Source organism: Lotus japonicus, chromosome 1 (assembly GCF_012489685.1).
Source record: "Lotus japonicus ecotype B-129 chromosome 1, LjGifu_v1.2".
Classification (NCBI taxonomy): domain Eukaryota; kingdom Viridiplantae; phylum Streptophyta; class Magnoliopsida; order Fabales; family Fabaceae; genus Lotus; species Lotus japonicus.
The window spans coordinates 16,188,330-16,208,218 of NC_080041.1; the positions used below are offsets into that span (position 1 = coordinate 16,188,330).

The 19,889-nt window shown below is 38.4% G+C and overlaps 3 protein-coding genes across 4 annotated transcripts; all 3 read left to right on the plus strand.

Moving 5' to 3' along the window:
* Positions 1–722: 722 nt before the first annotated feature.
* LOC130733852 (root phototropism protein 2-like) lies at positions 723–3,421 on the plus strand. 2 transcript variants are annotated; one of them, XM_057586131.1, is made up of 4 exons: positions 723–926; positions 1,028–1,097; positions 1,191–2,300; positions 2,430–3,421. In XM_057586131.1, the coding sequence occupies exons 1-4, from the start codon at positions 871–873 to the stop codon at positions 2,922–2,924; spliced, it is 1,731 nt and encodes a 576-aa protein (XP_057442114.1). In that variant the 5' UTR covers positions 723–870; the 3' UTR covers positions 2,925–3,421. The 2 variants fall into 2 exon arrangements, with proteins under 2 accessions (XP_057442114.1, XP_057442115.1); XM_057586132.1 differs by lacking the exon at positions 1,028–1,097 and having other exon boundaries at positions 725–926.
* An 8,581-nt stretch (positions 3,422–12,002) lies between these two features.
* Positions 12,003–13,435, plus strand: LOC130731648 (uncharacterized). Its single transcript, XM_057583916.1, has one exon. The coding sequence runs from the start codon at positions 12,066–12,068 to the stop codon at positions 13,227–13,229; it is 1,164 nt and encodes a 387-aa protein (XP_057439899.1). The 5' UTR covers positions 12,003–12,065; the 3' UTR covers positions 13,230–13,435.
* Positions 13,436–15,253: 1,818 nt separating this feature from the next.
* Positions 15,254–19,311, plus strand: LOC130733854 (probable inactive receptor kinase At5g58300). Its single transcript, XM_057586133.1, has 3 exons — positions 15,254–15,603; positions 16,724–18,078; positions 18,468–19,311. Exons 2-3 carry the CDS (start codon positions 16,737–16,739, stop codon positions 19,094–19,096), a joined length of 1,971 nt encoding a protein of 656 aa, XP_057442116.1. The 5' UTR covers positions 15,254–15,603; positions 16,724–16,736; the 3' UTR covers positions 19,097–19,311.
* Positions 19,312–19,889: the final 578 nt, after the last annotated feature.

Consider the following 19,889-nt stretch of genomic DNA (forward strand, 5'->3'; position numbering starts at 1 on the left):
TCACGAGAAGGGAAAAGGCAAGATAAATCTAGTCAAAGAGGAGAAAAACAGTTGGCAGATGGAGATAGTGCATGTAATAAGATCCACTTAAGCCAATAAGAAATATCAATGTAGAATTCAACCTTCCCATTTGTGTAGAAGCAGCTCTCATAGTAGGGAAGGGGAGATAATGATGTAGAATATATTAATAAGATATTTGGTTTCACATTGAAATCTTTCAGAATAATTTCATCATCAAAGCTACTCTAACTAACTTCTCTCAGAGGAACTTCTACTTCTACTATAAAAAAATTCCGAGAATCTAAATATGCACTAACTTAAAAGTAATCACTTGCCTGAAAAGGCTAGATAACAACAATTTGACATGTTTGGTTTCTCAATAAAAACTTTCTTAATCACTTGAACTTTCACAAAGCTACTCTAAGTAACTTCTGCAAAAGCACTTCTACTTCTATCCTGAATATCTGACGAGTGTCTAAACATTCACTAACTTAAAAAGGAATAACTTGCCTAAGAAGGTCAGATAACAGCAATTTGATAACACGTGTGGTTATTTTCTAAAGTAAAAATCTAACAAGTGTCCAAAGATACATGCACTAGAGGAATCACTAGCTTGGAAAGTTAAGATATACCAGCAATTTGATGAAAAAGAAAGCATGATCCACTGGGACCACTTGACACACTCACAACTCATGCAGATAAACTCAATAAAGACATGATTATGAAATGAATCTACTGGGTTCAAACATCTCCCTATAACAACCAACCATCATCATGTGAATTATAAACCAACTGTTCCTCTCAAACCCCAAACACAAATTAAAAACACAAAGAAAACCAACTTTTAACTACATCAGCTCAATTAAGCTCATGGCAGCTCCCAACCCCAACAGACTCTCCCTTGCCATGGAGAGAACAGGGCAATGGTAAACAGAACTTCACTCTCAATCTTCAAACCCATTTTGTTAAATTAATTGTTCTTCATTGCATAATCTTATGAATCAATTTGTAACTTGCATTATTGCAGGGTTTTCTCTCAAGAAATCCCAAGTGATGTTACAGTTACAATTGGAGAAGCTGATTATTCTCTCCATAAGGTACCAAAATATGCATTGCATGGAAAATTGATGATGCTTTTTCTTTATTTTCAATTCAAAATGGTTCAGATTCTAATTAGAAATTGTTAACAGTTCATGCTGGTAGCAAAGAGCAACTACATCAGGGAGCTGATAATAGAAGCAGAGGACAGTGATCTCACCAGAATAGACCTCTCTGACATCCCCGGAGGCCAAGAAGCTTTCGAAAAGGCGGCGAAATTCTGCTACGGCGTCAACTTCGAGATCACCGTCCACAACGTCGCCGCGCTCCACTGCGCCGCCGTGTTCCTCCAGATGACAGAAGAGTACTGCGACGGCAACCTCGCCGGAAGAACAGAAGGCTTCCTCTCTCAGGTCGCCTTCACGAATCTCACGGGCGCCGTCGTTGTCCTCAACTCCTGCCGGCAGTTTGTCCCCGTCGCCGAAGAAATCAGCCTCCTCGACCGCTGCGTCGAGGCCGTCAGCTCTATGGCGTGCAACGAGGCAACCTTCCCCACCCGTTCACCGCCGAATTGGTGGACGGAGGAGCTCGCCGTCCTCGACATCGATTCGTTCGGAAAAGTCATCGCCGCCATGAAGCAGCGCGGCGCCAAGTACCTAACCCTCGCCGGAGCGCTGATTACATACACCGAACGCGCACTCCGGGAGCTAGTGCGAGACCAAACCGGCGGTGGCGGCGGAGGAATCAAGTCACCGGAGCCCGGCGATTCCGAATCCGAACGACGCGATCTTCTGGAATCGATCGTCAGTCTCTTCCCATCTGACAAAGCGGCTTTTCCGATCAACTTCCTCTGCTGCCTCCTCCGCTGCGCCACCTACCTCCGCGCCTCCAGCGCGTGCAAGCGCGAGCTCGAGAAGCGGATCTCGGAGATTCTGGAGCACGTGACGGTTGACGATCTCATGGTGCTGTCGTTCACCTACGACGGCGAGAGGCTTCTGGATCTGGACAGCGTGCGGAGGATCATCTCCAGTTACATGGAGAAGCAGAAGAGCGCGTCGGTGTTCAACGGCGGCGGTAGCTTCAGGGACGATTGCTCCGCCGTGACGCAGCGGATTGCTAAAACTGTCGACGCTTACCTCGCCGAGATCGCCGCGTACGGCGAACTCGCCATCTCGAAGTTCAACGGCATCGCCGTTCTCGTCCCCAAAGGCGCGCGAAAACTCGACGATGATCTATACCGCGCCGTGGATATCTACCTCAAGGTATGGAATAGCATACTCTAGTTTCCAATAAGGACTAGAAATAATATTTACTATATTTCCAGGGACTAAAAACATACAACTGACTTTAGTTACTAACGACGCGACACGTGGGTGCTCGTGATGTTTCAGGTGCACCCGAACCTTGATGAGTTAGAGAAGGAGAAGGTGTGTAGTGTGATGGACCCGCTGAAACTGTCTGGTGAGGCACGTGTGCACGCGTCGCAGAACAAGCGTTTGCCGGTGCAGGTGGTGCTTCACGCGTTGTACTATGATCAGTTGAAGATGAGGAGCGGCGCAGCGGAGGAACGGGAGGCGGCGATGGCGAGGGATCACTTGATGACAGACGTGTCGTTGGTGAGGGAGAACGAGGAGTTGAGGTCAGAGGTGATGAGGATGAAAATGTACATTTCTGATATTAAGAAGAACGGTGGTGACGGAACGACGTCGTCGAAGAGGGAGGCGGCGTCGGTGTCTACGAAAAAGCACACGTTCTTCTCTTCAGTGTCTAAGAAATTGGGCAGGCTGAACCCGTTTAAGCACGAGTCTAAGGACACGTCTCATATTGATGATGGGCCTGGTGTGGACTTGACCAAGCCCAGAAGAAGAAGGTTCTCGATCTCTTAGATTGTTTTATTTTGGATTGTTACTGGGTAGTACTTGATTTTATTATAAGGAGCATCCTAGTTTCAACTCGGCTTTGTATGGCTGACACACGTTGGCTCAGTTGATAAGCATGAAACACTTTTCCTCGGTAGCTTGTGTATTCGATTCCTACTATGATGTGAGGCTCTGTTGGTGGACAATTTATAAGTAGCTTTGTAAGCGACTTGTGGTTCTAAAGGCATGTCTTGACTAATAGAGGTGACCGATGCCAAACTCACCAAAACTTTTTGTTAAAAAAATACTCAGCTTTGTATGGTGGGGTATGTTGATTAGGTTTCAAATTTGTTTTTCTTTTGCTAGTAACTTTTTTTTTCTCTTTTCGTGTTCTTATGTTGTGTATTTGCAGCATTCATTGTAAAGGGCGTGTATACTATACTATGTAGTAAAAGGGGAAAAGTGTTGTATATAGCTTTGGATGGACTATGAGTATGGAAATATGATTGTGCTTCGTTTTCTAAGTCCATAGCTTGATTCACTCTAGTTGATTTTGCTCTACAAATGTTTCATAGATACCTGACTTGAAGGTGTTTCTTGCAATTCAGGTGTTTCTCTACAAATGTATATAGCTTGATTCATGGCTTCTAGGAAAAACATATTTTCTCATATTGTTGAATTTGTTGCAATCCTGTAACTATAATTGCACTCAAGATTCATTGACCAGATATTGAATTAATTGCAATATTTGCCTTAAAGTAATAATATTAGTATATTACATACTAGATTGGAACACATAAAGAATCTTCATTCCCTCTAAAGAAAATGCCCTGCCATGGGTAGTTCAACTGTCAAAACTCGAAACAGAACATATTCCTCTGTTTATGCAACCAATTAATTCCTCAATCCAAGTCCTTGTATATCAATAACTTTCAACAACACCAAGCATGTAGTTAGCAGCATATCTATGTCATACATGAGCCAGAAATTATCCACATTGACTTGGTTAATCACACAAGTTTGTGGGACAAAATGCTACTTGTATGAAACTAGGTTCCAAGGAGCCGAGCTCAATGTGTCTTGCTAAGGTACTAACCAATAGTAAAATTACCTTCATTGATTTGTCAGTTGTCAGTTGTCACATCCCACTATATGGGGCCTTTTGGGACCTAACTAAGGAAGGGGAATATTGAACCTGTATCATACAAGCAATGGGAGGGGCACCTACTTTATCATATCATATGGGAAGCATTATGCAAAATAATATGAAGCATCAAGAAAAGAAAAAAAAAATTCGAGCAACAAGAACTCTAATGAACCAAATCAAATGAGAATGCCCTTGTTTTTTAATTTGGCTAGAAAACTGGGCCTTTTTTTCATACAGAACCATGGTCCAACTAAATGATTTGATGGGGTGGAAGTCCAATTGTTGAAACCAGTATGTTGAAATTAACAAATTACCAAAAACAGAGTGCAAAACTTTTATTGAATTTGGGTTACGTCTTAACCAACCTAAAAATAAGCTTGGAGTGAGGATTGTCAAAGCCTTTATAAGATGTCAACAGTTTTCATACATGCGTCTTGTTTTAGCTTATTAGGAAGAGTATGGATCATATTATTTTACTTATATTGCAGTAATACTGAATGTAAACAAGGAAATGAACTTCACATGCTTTTGAGAACCTAAAAATTGTGAGTAGTGGTGACTGGTGCAGTAGTGCAAAATTGTGCGTTTGTACCCAAAGCCGGTGTAGTAATAGAGCAAAGTGGTCATACATTTGTTTCAATATTGCACTGGAAGCAATAAAAGCTCCCTCAAATAGTGCAACACCCTAAAGAAGAGCAATTAGAAGTATGCAATGAAACAAACAATAAACAATAAGAAAATCTTCATTCTTCATAGCTAAAGTTCAGTTTACAGCACAGAAGATAATGCTCACAATTTCTTTAAGAATCTCTTTTTTTTTCTTAACCAAGTATCCCACATCTGATAACTGTAAGACTAATTATTCGCTCCACAGTTAGCGTACTAAGCGATAAGAAGTTGACTAAAAAGTTTTTTCTATCACAAGAGTTGAGAATCGATCTTGATCCCAACAATTTGCTTAAGAGACGAAATATTGAATCACTACAAATACACTTATTTTTTTTAAATCTCATTATTTTATACATCATTTATAAATTACCGGTATGGAGCTAACAACCATGTTGCACGGGCTTCAGATTGCTTGGGATAGTGGGAATAGGAAAGTGGTATGCCAAGCAGATTCCCTAGAGTCGATTTTGCTAGTGTTGGGTGTGCCGCCTCCTCATCACAGGTATGCGGCTCTTATATGGAATATCAAGGACTTGCTCACTCAAAATTGAGAGGTTTTGGTGGTTCACATTTTAAAAGAGGGAAATGCGTGTGCAGATTTTCTTACTAAACATGGGGCTCTCCCGGTTGTGCCGTTGGTGGTGCAGAATGTTTCGTTACTGGGTATGGCACAACCGATATTCTTAGACTTCGTGGGCTTCCTGCATGAGAGAGGCTAGTCCTCTGTTTTTATTTTCTGCTTTCCTTTTTGGGCTTAGCCCCGCTTAATAAAAAAACATCAAGTGTATTTAAAAAGATTTTTCTCTTTCTTTATAATGCTTTGATCTATATTCAAAAAATCATGCTTTGATCTCAAAGCTTATGATAAATAATTTTCTTACCAACCACGTAACTTATGAACAAAAGCAGAATTAAATCATCAATATAAACTTTTGGTCATTTTCACAGTTTTTAAATGAGTTCGAATTCATGTACTATGTCTATATTTTTATAACATACACTTAACACTTATAATTTGTGACGCTTTTTGAATTGCAGCCACAAATTGGTACACAAATCATTTTCCTTTTCATTTTCACTTTCTTTTTGGGGTGATGAGATTTTAGAGCTGAGTGCCTGAGTCCCACAACTGAAATATAATAATGCATTTTCAAAGAACTGTTTCAAGTTCAATATGCTTGATTTCATTGATAAGTCAAACAAAACTTTGGTTGCGATGTATATCCCATGATCACGTCTGCATGATAGGACATTTCCATTTGGTGTAAATTGGCTCCTCTGGGGTACCATATATAATTACAATTTTTTTCTTTTATCTGAAAAATTACAATAGGGTATATATGTCGTTCCAATAAGTGTGTTTGTTGACTGATCAATCATGCTTTTCTTTTTAATTTCTTTCTGTCTTGCACACTATAATTCAAGTTTTACATGGGTCCCCATTTTGTGTATTGTTTTTTTCTATTTGTCAATCATTTTTTAGTCTATAGTTTGTATATTTTATGTGGTCAAATATAAAGAAATAATTGTGGAGATCTAGATCCAAAGATAGGTAGAAGTGGTTGGGGCTTAATAAAAATTTAGAGTAGTTAGATGTAGATTTGTTTTACTTGCTATCTATCCTAATCAGTCATCATTCATGAAGCTTGTGCTTGTCTTATCCTGCACTGCCAACTCACATAAAAGGTAAATAATGCATTGTCTATTGTTAATTTTTGTTAATTTGTATACTAAAGTTGAATCCACTAGCTGATTTTTACCCTCTTAAACCTCTTTCACTTTTTTCCTTCTGCGTTCATTTAAATATATAAACTACTTCTGTGAGACTTTGACAAAATTTAAAATGGATTTTGTAGGAGATGCTAGCTAACTGATTATTGTGTTAAAAAAATGGGTGTAATTTGTTCTTGAATGAAAATCAGACTTGGATCCATATGCTTTGCTGGCATGAAAGTATAATGATTTTTATTATTTAATTTATTAATAATGAATTGATTTTATGATTGTGTGTGGAGCCTACGAGTTCGAAATTCAAATGGGGACACACTTGATTATTATGTGTGAAAACCAATTCATTTTATTTAATATGTATAACGGCACAAAGTAAAAAATATTCATACTTATGTATTGTAATAGTTTTTACATATACAATAAGGACACTAAAAATATTGGTTTAGATACAAGTTTAACTTTTTTCTATACAAAAAAAAAAATTAAACGAACTAACTAAACAAGCAAATAGAAATCCCAAGGATTCTACTTATAGAGGAAGAACATTACAATCTGGATTTCTAGCTCTAAACTTAGCCAACTAAATGGCCACTTTATTAGTTTCTCTAGAGATCTGCACCAACTTGACTTTTTAATTCTTATGCATGAGAATGAATCTAGAGAGATCCCAGCCTGTGAAAACAAAATTGGCCGGGATATAGTTTAAAATCAAAGCGGCATCATGGTAATCTATTTTGCAAATGGCAAACAGAAATCTCATGTCCCAAAGCAGTTTTAAGCCCAACTTAAGTGTCATTGTTTCTCTTAACAATATATAGGTCACCATCTCCAGCAAGATGCTTGTGAAAACCTCGTAGCCAATCAACGACCCTTTGTGTTCCTTATCACACCCCTAACATCCATTTTGCTTGTGTTGGGGTCGAAGTTTTCATTCATATTCAACTTGACAAATTGATCTTTGGGAGGGAACCACCTAGGTCGAAGTTCGAAGTAAAAGTCTTCACCATCTCCCTGCAACATGAACTCAATATAATCATCATACTCTGACAAAAGGAACCTCCAAGCAAAGTTGAGGTTCTAACGGAGGGAATCCAAGACCATGCTATATATGCGCCACCTCCAAACGCATCATAATGTCGCAACAAAAATCAACGCATTCTTCCCAAACATGTGCCACACAATCCACTCTAGGAGGTTCATATTCAGAAATTCAGGCCAAGCCAAAGCATCCAACCTTCCTCCACAGCTCTCTGGAATGAGGATAGTCCCTTAAGCCGTGAAACGTATCCTCATTAGAATAAGAGCACCTCGAGCAAGCGGGAGATGCTACAATGCCTGATTGATGACCCTTCATATTAACACACAAGGTTTCATATTCATCTATATTCAAGTTTATTAGAGTTTATCCATGTCCATTTACTATAAAAATGCATTGAATAAGCTTTAATAAGTTTTTTTTTGTTTGGATCTAAAAGGTAGCTATTGTTACACATTAGTAGTATATAAGGCAAATTGCACTTACCTTACATGAGGTTTATCAGTGTTGTACTGATTTTCTCTTTATTATTTAACAAGACACTGACGACACTTACTTCACTAGGAATATTGTACTAAACACCCCTAAAACTTATCATCATTGTTTCATCGACCTCTCCTAAGATTTAACATCATAAAACTATGCACTTCTCTGTTGTTCTAAATAATATATGAAAGAATGAAGGTCAATATATTTTGTAAAATATAAAGGAAACCAGTGCAATAATAATAAATCTCGGGATAGATAAACACATTTTTTCTTAAAAATTAATACATTGGTACTCTAATTTCATCACGAGAGAATTAAAATATAAAAGGTACACGAGGGATATAATGAATAATGACAAGTGGTGCGAGAAAAAAAAAAAAGGAAAAATTAGTGTGAATGAAAAGAAAAGAACTCACTTTCCACCCATGGTCCATCCCATGACCAAATGGATTTTCATGTGGGATCATATGGTCCCTTTCTTTCTTTCCTTTCTCAATAAAATGCAAGCCAAATAATTTTTTAATTAAGTGAATTGACTTAAGAGTTAACGCTTCATTCTTTAAGTAAAGAGATTAATTTCTATGCACCGACGGTGTAAAAAGTTTTACACCATCATTCAATCACAACCTTAAATTTCCTATTTTTAGATATTCTTAAATTCAAAATTAATTGTAAGCTAACAAAATAGAGGGATGTGATTGAATGATGGTGTAAAACTTATTTACACCGTCGGTACATAGAAATTAATCTCTTAAGTAAATAAATGAATGTGTGATTCTCAATTATTATAAATGGAAAAATAATCCATTAATCAATCTTTACATTTAATGCGTTAATTGTGAAGTAATGAATTAATCTACTTATAGTGGAAGTACGTTAGTTATAAAAAAAACTAAATAATTTTTTAACAAATTTAATTTTTTTTCCATTATATTCCATTGATTTATCTTGAAATACACGGACATATTGGCAGGTTCCCTTTGACTTTTTGCTCAGAGGTTAAATTTCAATGGAAAGAATCTAAGAGCAACTCCAACGCTGGTTTCTTAACCCAGCTGGAGTTGCTAAGAAACCGTGTCTTATTTTTTTCAGCATTGGAGCTTGCTCAGTTGGCAGTTTAGTTTCTTAACTACAGTGCAGAGTTCCTTGCAGAAGGCAACTGATTTCAGTGGGAAAACAACAGAATGAAAAACAGAAGGCAAGAAGATGAAATTGAACATGAACATAATTTTTTTGCAATAAATTTACATGAACAGAACCTCAAATTTACAGACCAGAGGTTAAAATTTACATGAAAAAAAAAACAAAACAAAAATCATAATCCAAATCTTGACTCAGAAGCTCTGATCTGCAAAGGGAGATGAGAGAGTTTCAATAGAAGGGTCATGAACAAACGAAAATCAACAAAACAAAGAGAAAACAACACGAACTCACCTCAGATCACTTTGCATGTGAGGAAAGGAAGCTTCTTTGTGAGATTGAAGGCCTTGATACGATGAAACAAGGCCGGTGGTTGCCGGATCGTGGCCGGAGGGTGGCGGGTTGGGGGCGTTAGGCCTGGAGCATGGCTGTTTGGCGGCGGATTGTGGCGGAGCCTGGCTTTTTGAGGTGGATCGTGACTCTTCTTCTTCCTGCGAGCGTGAGTGAGACCGAGAGAGGAGATCGCGAACAGGAACAGGAGAGGAGAAAGAGAGAGCGAGTGGGTGAGAGAGATAGAGAGGAGGGACAGAGGTGGAGATGGCGGTGGTGGGTGTTTGTTGCCGGTGGAGGTCGTTTGGAGGGGCTTGAGGAAGAAGAAGGTGAAGGAGAGAGCTTGAGGGTTAGGAGGAAGAAGGGTGAGGGTGAGGAGCGGCTAGGGTTCTGAAGATGGGAGAAAAGAAAATGTATTTATAGTGGGTGACCGGCTGAGCCGGTCATCCCACCGTTATGGACCGGTCCAGACCGGTTTAGACCGGCTTGAGCCGGTTTTCTGCCCGTTTGGGCTTTTTTTTTTTTTTTGAATTGACCGGTTTGACCGGTTTTCTTACCGTTTTTTTCAATTCTCAGCATATTTACCTTATATATAGTATTAGCAATAACAAGAACAACAACAAGTATCGCATTCTTTGGCCCAAACCACTATTTAACCTTCAATTCCCAGCTTCTTTACCTTATACACTAGCATTTGAAACACTAGCATTTACTCCCACAATTTCTCTCTTGTCCAAAAATTCTCAAATTTCTCAAAATGTCTAATCCTTATGAGCAATACTATCCACTGCTCGACAATGAAACACCTCCTACAAGTGAAGGTTTGCAACCTTCGCCTATGTTTCCGCCACAAAACCAATCTCCGCAGATGATTCACCCGCAAAGCCAACCTATGATGGTGTTCCAACAACAAAACCAACATTCGCAGATGATTCGCCCGCAAAGCCAACCTATGCCGATGTTCCAACAACAAAACCCACATCCGCAAATGTATCAACCACAAAGCCAACATCCGCAGATGTGTCACCCTCAAAACCAACCTCCTCACACCGGTGGTAATGTTCAAAATCCTTCGTATCAAATGTTTCCACAATCGTTCTACCATCAAAACCAACCTCAGGGTCAAATGGGACCATATCCACCACAAATGTCTTATCCAAACAATCCACAATATTGCATGTATCCACCACAATACCAAGCACCTCCTACTGGTAGCAGTAGTAGTTCAAAAGTCTCAAGTACACAATGTGAGGCTATGCCCGATGAGCCTGAATTTTCTACTCAACGGGGTCTAGATGATATTGATCTTGAAGAATCCGGAAAGAAACGCACCAAATGGAGTGGTAAAGATAATATACTTCTTCTTCAATCATGGCTCAACGTTTCTACCGATCGGGTCGTGGGAAATGAGCAAAAGTCAGATTTGTTTTGGAATAAGATTCGAGCCCAATATGAGGAGTACCGCGACAATGCCTCTCCTTCGAGGACATGATTATCCCTGAAATCTCATTTTGATAAATTGAATGCTGATCTTCAAAAATTTGTCGGTTGCCACACTAAAGCCGTCAATCATTGGAAAAGTGGACACTCAGATAAGGACATCATGGCTACGGTGCATCAATTATATCATGTAGATACGGGTAAAGATTTCAAACATGAGAATGAATGGCGGTTGGTGAAGGATGAACCAAAGTGGAAGGGAACATTTATGACAACCAGTTCAACGAGGCAGAAGAAGTCAGGAGATGGGGTGTATGCAACATCGTCTGACCAGAGTGCATCAATCGAGGGCGACGAATATGAGGCCACACAACCAGCAACCCGCCCGTTGGGAAAAAAGAACCAGAAAAGGAAAGCCAAAGTAGGAGACACAGCTTCAAGTGATCTCGATTATGTTCCTAACTCCGAGATGATAGCCATCGGGAAAGCTAAACTGGGATTCCTGGCGAGTTTTGAGAAGCTCAAGACCGAAGAACTGGAGGTGAGAAAGGAAAAAAACAAACTTCATAAGGCGCGGTTATTGAAGGAATACAAAGATATCCTTATGGAGGACACATCTGAAATGAACGAGGTGCAGTTAGCAACGCATCAGCGCCTAGTTGAATTCGCCATGAAAGAACTAGGAATGTCTTAATTCTTGTTGTTGTCTTTCTTAGCGTGTGCCAATGTTGTGATTTTAGCATTTCTACTTATTGATTCTGCATTAGTGTTGTAATTTTAGCATTTCTACTTATGTGTATTGCATCAGTGTTGTAATTTTAGCATTTCTACTTATGTATTCTGCATTAATGTTGTAATTTCAGTATTCGAATTTTTCTTAATGTGTACTGCGTTTCTACTTATGTGTTCTATATAGTCGTTGGGGAATATAGTCGTTGGAGAATATAGCTGTTGGGGAATATAACCGTTGGGGAATATAGCCGTTGGGGAATATAGCCGTTGTGGAATATAGCCGTTGTGGAATATAACCGTTGTGGAATATAGCCGTTGGAGAATATAGTCGTTGTTGTTTCTCTTATTTATACATGTCATATTTCATTCATCTCAACATTCAAGAGTTGTTTTGTCCTCTCATATTGTCTTCCTCCTATCCAATTACACTGATAGTTTCTCATTGTGTCATAGAATGGATCCAAACAATATGGCCGACTTGGACATTTACGACGTTGTCATTGACGAACTTATCAATGACACGACTATAGAAGATATGATGCAGGAGGAGATGGAGTTTTATCAACGACGTGCCAACACCGTTAGGCCCAAGCGAACAAGAAAGGTGATAGAGAGAGATCGTGAAGCTGGGAACGAGCGGTTGTGGAATGACTACTTCTCCGAAAATCCTGTGTACACGGAAGAGCTTTTCCGACGAAGGTTTCGAATGCGAAAGCATGTGTTCCTCAGAATCGTAGGGGCCCTTGGGTCTCATGACCCGTACTTTTTAATGTATGTCGATGCAGTTGGAAGACAAGGCTTGTCACCATTACAAAAGTGCACCGCCGCTATTCGTATGTTGGCGTACGGATCACCTGCTGACAGTGTTGACGAGTACGTTCGAATTGGTGAAAGTACTGCAATTGAGTGCTTAAAGAATTTTGTGGAAGGTGTGTGTGTAGTATTTGGTGAAACATACTTGAGGCGCCCGAACCAGGAAGACATTACCCGCTTACTTCAATGGGGCGAGTCTCGTGGATTTCCAGGTATGTTGGGTTCTATTGATTGTATGCATTGGGAATGGAAGAATTGTCCAGTTGCGTGGAAAGGTCAATTCACCCGAGGTGATCATGGAAAGCCCACAATCATGCTTGAAGCAGTGGCATTACAAGACTTGTGGATTTGGCATGCATTTTTGGGCATTGCAGGTTCTAACAATGGCATTAATGTGCTAAATCAATCTCCGGTTTTTAATGAGGTTTTGAGTGGAAATGCTCCCATGGTGAACTTTAGCGTGAATGGAACAATGTATAACATGGGATACTATCTAGTAGACGGTATCCATCCCCCGTGGGCTACATTTGTGAAGACCATCCCAATGTCGCAAGGAGAAAAAAGGCAAAAATTTGCGAAAAGACAAGAAGGAGCAAGAAATGACGTTGAACGTGCATTCGGCGTTCTCCAATCTCGGTTTGCAATAGTTCGTGGTCCATCACGCTTTTGGCATCCGAATGAGATGAAGTCAATAATGTATGCTTGCATCATATTGCACAACATGATTGTTGAAGATGAGCCAACACGTACCGAGGTAATTTTGTTTATGATCAGGTCAATAATGACATATTGGATGCTGAAGTAGTCAGTGGTCCTATTCCCGCTTTTAGAAATATCTTGGAAAGAAGAGCACATCAAATTGATAGGTCAATTCATCACCAACTTCAAGCAGACTTGGTGGAGCATATTTGGTAGCTTCCTGAAAACGAGAATGATGAAAATTAACCTTCAAGTGTTATTATTATGTATTTCATTTCAAATGTATTGTTGCTTATTTTTCATTGTCATGTATTTTCTTTCGTCTTTATTTCTATCATTCAATAAAATTGTTTTTGCTATAAAAAACATAATGTACTTTTTTATTTTTGTTTAAAGTTAACATGCCGATATTTAAATTTAATTGTTTTAAATATTAAGTAAAATTAAATTTAAATTAAATTCGTATTAATTCTAATTAAATTATTTTTAAGTTGAAGTATTGATTTAGTATTAAATGTTAAATCTAAATTGAGTGAAAATAAATATTATTAATTTATGTTGTATAGTGGGACACGGGTGGGACCCTTCGAATAGTAATTTAAGAAACCATGGGTTGGAGCAAAATCTGCTTCAGTTTCTTAGGAGTTTCTTAAGTCTGATGTGGCAGTACGGGCCCACAGGAATAGTGCTGAATAGTGTGTTAAGAAACCAGATAAGAATTTTGGGGTTGGAGTTGCTCTAATTGACTTGTTTCACTTTACAACATTATTTGATAAAAATTAATTTTTTATAAATAAATTCACTTCACTTTCAAATAAAAAAAAACTTCAATTTTCAGTCATTTTAAAGTATTTCACTTTTATCCAAATACACACCAATAAAGTATTTCACTTTCAAGTCATTTTAATTCACTTTTATCAAAATCAATTCTATGTAATATTGATCCAAACACCTTCACTAGCAGTAACATTTACTCCAACCTTATATAGAGGGTTTAATGCATCCACCTTCAACTGAGATACACCTATTGATGTCGATGCACCATGGTGAAGTAAATGTATTGGCATCAATACATGCAGCAAAGTTAGGTGTCAACAAATTTCTAGAACTCTAATAAAGACATTCACATGGCTCAGCATACCATCAGAATTCAGAACAAGGGAATGAAAGCTCAAAATGGAAAATGAATAGAATGAAGGAGAAAATGAAGGCAAATCAAACACTTCTTCTACTATTTCAGTTTCAAACTAGCTTTTCCCCTCTTTAGACATAAAACAAAACATTCAGAATGGGATAAAATCTTAAAATTACTCCTTTTTTCCAACAATGAAACACTTTGTAATTTTTAAGAAAACATTAAAAGCACTTTTCAACTTGAGTAATTACAGTGTCATTGTCCTAGTAGGTGTAATTGTACTCTTGACTTTTCACCTCTCTCTCTCTCTCTCTCTCTCCTCTCTCTCTCTCCTCTCTCTCTCTCTCTCTCTTCTCTCTCTCTCTCTCTCTCTCTCTCTCTCTCTCTCTCTCTCTCTCTCTCTCTCTCTCTCTCTCTCTCTCTCTCTCTCTCTCTCTCTCTCTCTCTCTCTCTCTCTCTCTCTCTCTCTCTCTCTCTCTCTCTCTCTCTCTCTCTCTCTCTCTCTCTCTCTCTCTCTCTCTCTCTCTCTCTCTCTCTCTCTCTCTCCTCTCTCTCTCTCTCTCTCTCTCTCTCTCTCTCTCTCTCTCTCTCTCTCTCTGATGGGTCAATAAAGAGAGTGGTTACTGTGTATAGTGCAATTTGCTAAGCAGGCTACTCTAGTACTCCCTCCGGTCCTATTTATAAGCAACAAAAAAAAATTCACATAGTTTAAGAAATGTAGTTAAACTAGATGAAAGACATTAAATTTGTCTTAAATTAAAATGAACTTCCAAAATTACCCTTTGATATTAGTGTTGGAAAGTGAAAAAGAGAGAGAATAATTAATGAGACACATTTTACAAGTTAGAATTAATAAGGGCATCATTGGAAAAAATTAATTAATATAACTCAAACTTTCATTTGGTTCTTATAAAAAGGACCAAGATTTTTCTTCTCTTTCATACTTATAAATAGGACCGGAGGGAGTATTTTTTAATCCTTTCCAACCATTCTGTTCCCTCTTTGCTAATTTGTTTTTTGTTCATATCTCCAACTTTGAAAAAGGAAGAGAAAGAAAAAGAGCTCACTTTCCTGAATCTTGAGCCTTTTCTTCCATTTTTTTATTTATGAAGTAGGTATCTTCACTCTTCAGTTCTTGTTTGTAGCTACTAACAAAGAATCTCAAGCTTGAAAAAAAATTGGTTTTAGTTTCATACAATTTCTTTGGATTTGTGGGCTGCTACTATGATAAGCACATGAAATTCTCCTTTTGAAGCATCTTCCATAGCTTCTTCAGTGGCTGCTTCTCTATGCTGCTTCTGTGCTCTCCCATGAATCCTTGTCCTTCCTCTCTGCTTACTTTCAGGTGATTAATCATTGAAAAATCTTGTCTTTTTTGTCCCTGCATGCAAACTGTTGCTAGTGATTGAGTTTGCAGATCTGGGTTTTTTTTTCCAGTGATGTTCATGAATGCTGACTTTTGGGTTTCTAAATCATAGTTCCCACATTGTGAATTTGGTTTCCAAATTTCAATGATTTGCTTCAGAATGACTTTTGGGGTTCTTTCTTGTGCTGGTGCTGAATGTTTTTCTTGTTGACGAGAGGTGCTAATTCTAAATGTTTGTACTTTGAAGCACTTGGGTTCTGTTTTATTCTTTTTGTTTTGGTTTAGGATCTGAAGGTATCTGTGGAGAAAAATATTTGTTTTTTAGTTTCTCTCTTGCCAAAAAATTAGTTGTTGAACAACTTTGACTGTTATGGATCTCTTAATTTCCTTCCTAATTTGTTAAAGATAAGGTGCTTTTGAAGAAAAATTGGGTTGACTTGTTCAGACTATTCAATGTAGAAATTTTAGTTCTGCTTTAGCCTTAAAGAAGGGTCTGGAAAATGCTTACATTGGTTAGTACAATGTTAGTTCAAGCTATCAATCCTAGTCTATATTATAGAAAGTTTGAACAAACCTAATCCTAGTCTACATTGAATATTTGAATTCATCCTTGGGTTTTTTTACTTTCCTCTTCAAACAAAATCTTGGAATTTTTGTGACCTTTTGTAGTAAAGCTTGCTTTTTCTTATAAATGGTTAATGTTTCAGATAATTGCCTTGTATCTTATGTCTTCATATTTTGGAGGGGATTGGCTATTTGATAGACCAATCATTTTTCTTTTAATTTCATTTCCCTTCCTGACTAAACTGTCTATACATATTACTTTTGATAGCCATCTTCATCATTGCTTATTACTCTTTGTAATTGATTTGCAGCTATGGTTTAGGTACAGAAATGCTTTATTTCAACTTAACTTGAGTAATCTCCTTTTTAGTATAGTTGTCACTTATCAGTTCATATTTCCAACTTCATGGAATTGTTTCTACTAATATTTTCTGAAATCTTGTCATTACATTTCAACATTTTAACTGTGATATAGTACTTACTTCTTCGTGCTACTGTATTCTCACTGCGATTTGTGGCTATGGTGCTGAACCAGGAAAATATGAAGGATGGCAGAGGTTACTTTGAATTCAATTATCAATATCTTATACCTTACAGTGAATAAACACCCAATGAAGTTCTACCGCCCTCCAATACACGCTTTCCTTATTATCATTGCCATTATTTCTCCTCTGGTTATTGCTGACCTAAGTTCTGATAAGCAAGCCCTTCTTGATTTTGCCGCTGCTGTCCCCCATCGTCGAAACCTGAAGTGGGACTTAAATACCTCAATTTGTAAATCTTGGGTAGGCATCATTTGCAATCCAAATGGTACTCGTGTAGTATCGGTCCGGCTCCCAGGAATTGGACTAGTAGGCACCATCCCGGCCAATACACTCAGCAAGCTTGACTCAGTCAAAACTATCAGCCTTCGCTCCAACCTGCTCAGTGGAAGTCTACCTCCTGGTATCACTTCTCTTCCTTCGCTGCAATACCTCTACCTTCAGCATAATAACCTTTCTGGTGATATACCTACCTCACTGTCAACCCAGCTCAATGCCCTTGTTTTGTCGTACAATTCCTTCACCGGTGGCATTCCAAAGACATTGCAAAACTTAACGCAACTAAGTAGATTGAGCCTCGAGAACAACTCCCTATCTGGGCCAATACCTGCTCTTGATGTCACTAAGCTCAAGCATTTGAATTTAAGCTACAACCATTTCAATGGCTCTATCCCTGCAGCTCTTCAGGTTTTCCCAAATTCTTCGTTTGAAGGGAACTCTCTATTATGCGGATTACCTCTAAAGTCATGTTCTGCAGTCCCTCCTACATCTCCTCCTACTTCGACTCCGGCCCCACCGTCAACTCCTCCAAGACATAGCTCCAAAAATAAACTGAGTAAGGTAGCCATCATTGCAATTGCCGTTGGTGGAGCTGTGCTGTTGATTTTTGTAGCTCTTGTCATTTTCTTTTGCTGTTTAAAGAAAAAAGATGATAGAAGCCCCAGAGTAGGTAAAGATAAGGGTCCCAGTGGTGGGAGGACTGAAAAGCCGAAAGAAGAGTTTGGAAGTGGGGTGCAAGAAGCTGAGAAAAACAAGCTGGTTTTCTTTGAAGGCTCCTCTTATAATTTTGATCTTGAAGATTTGCTGAGGGCTTCAGCCGAAGTTCTTGGAAAGGGTAGTTATGGTACTGCATATAAGGCTATCTTGGAGGAGTCAACAACAGTTGTGGTGAAAAGGTTGAAAGAAGTTGTAGTAGGCAAGAAGGAATTTGAACAACAGATGGAGATTGTGGGAAGGATAGGACAGCACCCAAATGTGCTGCCTCTTCGCGCTTATTATTATTCAAAAGATGAGAAGCTTTTGGTTTATGACTATGTCCCAAATGGCAGTCTATCTTCTCAGTTGCATGGTATGTATTTCTGTTTCCCCTTGTTTCTGTCAGGACTAAAAAAATTGAACTTCTTTTCTTTTTTTTCTGCATTTGAGCTCATACATGTTATGCATGAAATTTTGAGTGCACATCATGTTTGACTTCATGATATTTGATTAGAAGAACAGAACCTACTATTGTTGTGTAAATGTAACAAAAAACTAATGCAGACATAAATGTTTGGTATGTACGTTTAATTCTAAAACTGTGATGACAAAATATTGAAATAAGAAGCCATCCAATAGTCTCAAGATTAAAGTCCTTATGGATAATCTAATTTTCTAACTCTTCATGTCATTTATCTTATAGTATGTATACCTGTGTCAGCACTTCACTTTCACTTAACTTGAATCTGAATTTTATGACAGGTAGTAGAGCAGGTGGAAGAGTTCAATTAGATTGGAACTCCAGAGTAAAAATCTCACTTGGAATTGCCAGAGGAATTGCTCACTTACATTCAGTTGGCGGTCCGAAATTCACACATGGAAATATCAAAGCCTCAAATGTCCTCCTCAACCATGACAACGATGGCTGCATTTCTGATTTTGGCCTGACCCCGCTCATGAATGTTCCTGCAACACCTTCTAGAGCTGCAGGCTATCGTGCTCCCGAGGTGATTGAAACCCGGAAGCACACTCATAAATCAGACGTGTACAGTTTTGGTGTGATCCTTCTGGAAATGCTTACAGGGAAAGCACCACAACAGTCTCCAGGACGTGATGACATGGTTGATCTCCCTAGGTGGGTCCAGTCTGTTGTTAGGGAGGAGTGGACGGCCGAGGTATTTGACGTGGAGCTAATGAGGTACCAAAACATAGAAGAAGAAATGGTGCAAATGTTGCAAATCGGCATGGCATGTGTGGCGAAGGTTCCAGATATGAGACCAAACATGGAGGAAGTAGTGAGAATGATAGAAGAGATCCGGCAATCTGACTCAGAGAACCGGCCATCTTCTGACGATAACAAATCCAAGGACTTAAATGTTCCAACACCATGATTAACCTTTTTTCTTGTGTTCAAAACACATTGAATTCAATGGTATATAAGAGTGCATGAAACAGTTGTCTCAGATGGAATTACTTTTGTTTTGTTCAGTAGGAAGGTTTATTTTCTTGATATTCTTCTGTATTAAAGTTGTGAATTTGTGATTCAATTCATGATCATTCAAGAACAATTTATTGATCTTTTTTTAACTGTTATGCTGGTTGTTGACACCCTGTGTGGAAATCTCTGCAAAATTTAGGTGAAAATGATATATATATATATATATATGTCTGATATATGAATCATGACTAATTATTTATGAACTTTAAGATGAGAGAGTTAAAAATGGCCATAATCTCTACATGCATAGACTCTGAACTTGTTACTAGATCCTTTATTACTTGCTTACCAGTACAAAGTTTCCAACTAACTGCCTATTCAGAAGTCACATTGCAATGAGGCTTTTTGATTTGCTAAGTAAGTTGTTTCTAGTTTTTAGAGATCAATCATAGTAGGTTGATTACCTGTTGATCTTATGATGTTATGATTATCATCAAACAAGAATTTAATCTCTCACATTATCTATCATCGATCTACCTCAATCTGGCGATGTCAATTTTACTTTTAATAACTTCAGGCCATGATACATATAATTTCATTTTTAAGCTCTGTCTTTCCCCTTGAGTAGCTACTGCCTCTTACCAAATTATAGTCCACCCCAAAAACTTAAGTTTCATCTAACTAGGTATGAAGTCCACAAATTCACTAAATTCATGCATAAAAAATGCATAGTTTTACCCCTGGTT

What these genes read in the sequence shown, in the direction of transcription:
- LOC130733852 (XM_057586131.1), top strand. Translation starts at nt 871, where the DNA reads ATGGCAGCTCCCAACCCCAACAGACTCTCCCTTGCCATGGAGAGAACA. An exon ending in ATGGAGAGAACAGGGCAATG is followed by an intron (nt 927 to 1,027) that starts GTAAACAGAACT and finishes GCATTATTGCAG; the next exon opens with GGTTTTCTCTCAAGAAATCC. An exon ending in CCGTGGATATCTACCTCAAG is followed by an intron (nt 2,301 to 2,429) that starts GTATGGAATAGC and finishes GTGATGTTTCAG; the next exon opens with GTGCACCCGAACCTTGATGA.
- LOC130731648 (XM_057583916.1), top strand. Translation starts at nt 12,066, where the DNA reads ATGGATCCAAACAATATGGCCGACTTGGACATTTACGACGTTGTCATT.
- LOC130733854 (XM_057586133.1), top strand. Translation starts at nt 16,737, where the DNA reads ATGGCAGAGGTTACTTTGAATTCAATTATCAATATCTTATACCTTACA. An exon ending in TCTATCTTCTCAGTTGCATG is followed by an intron (nt 18,079 to 18,467) that starts GTATGTATTTCT and finishes ATTTTATGACAG; the next exon opens with GTAGTAGAGCAGGTGGAAGA.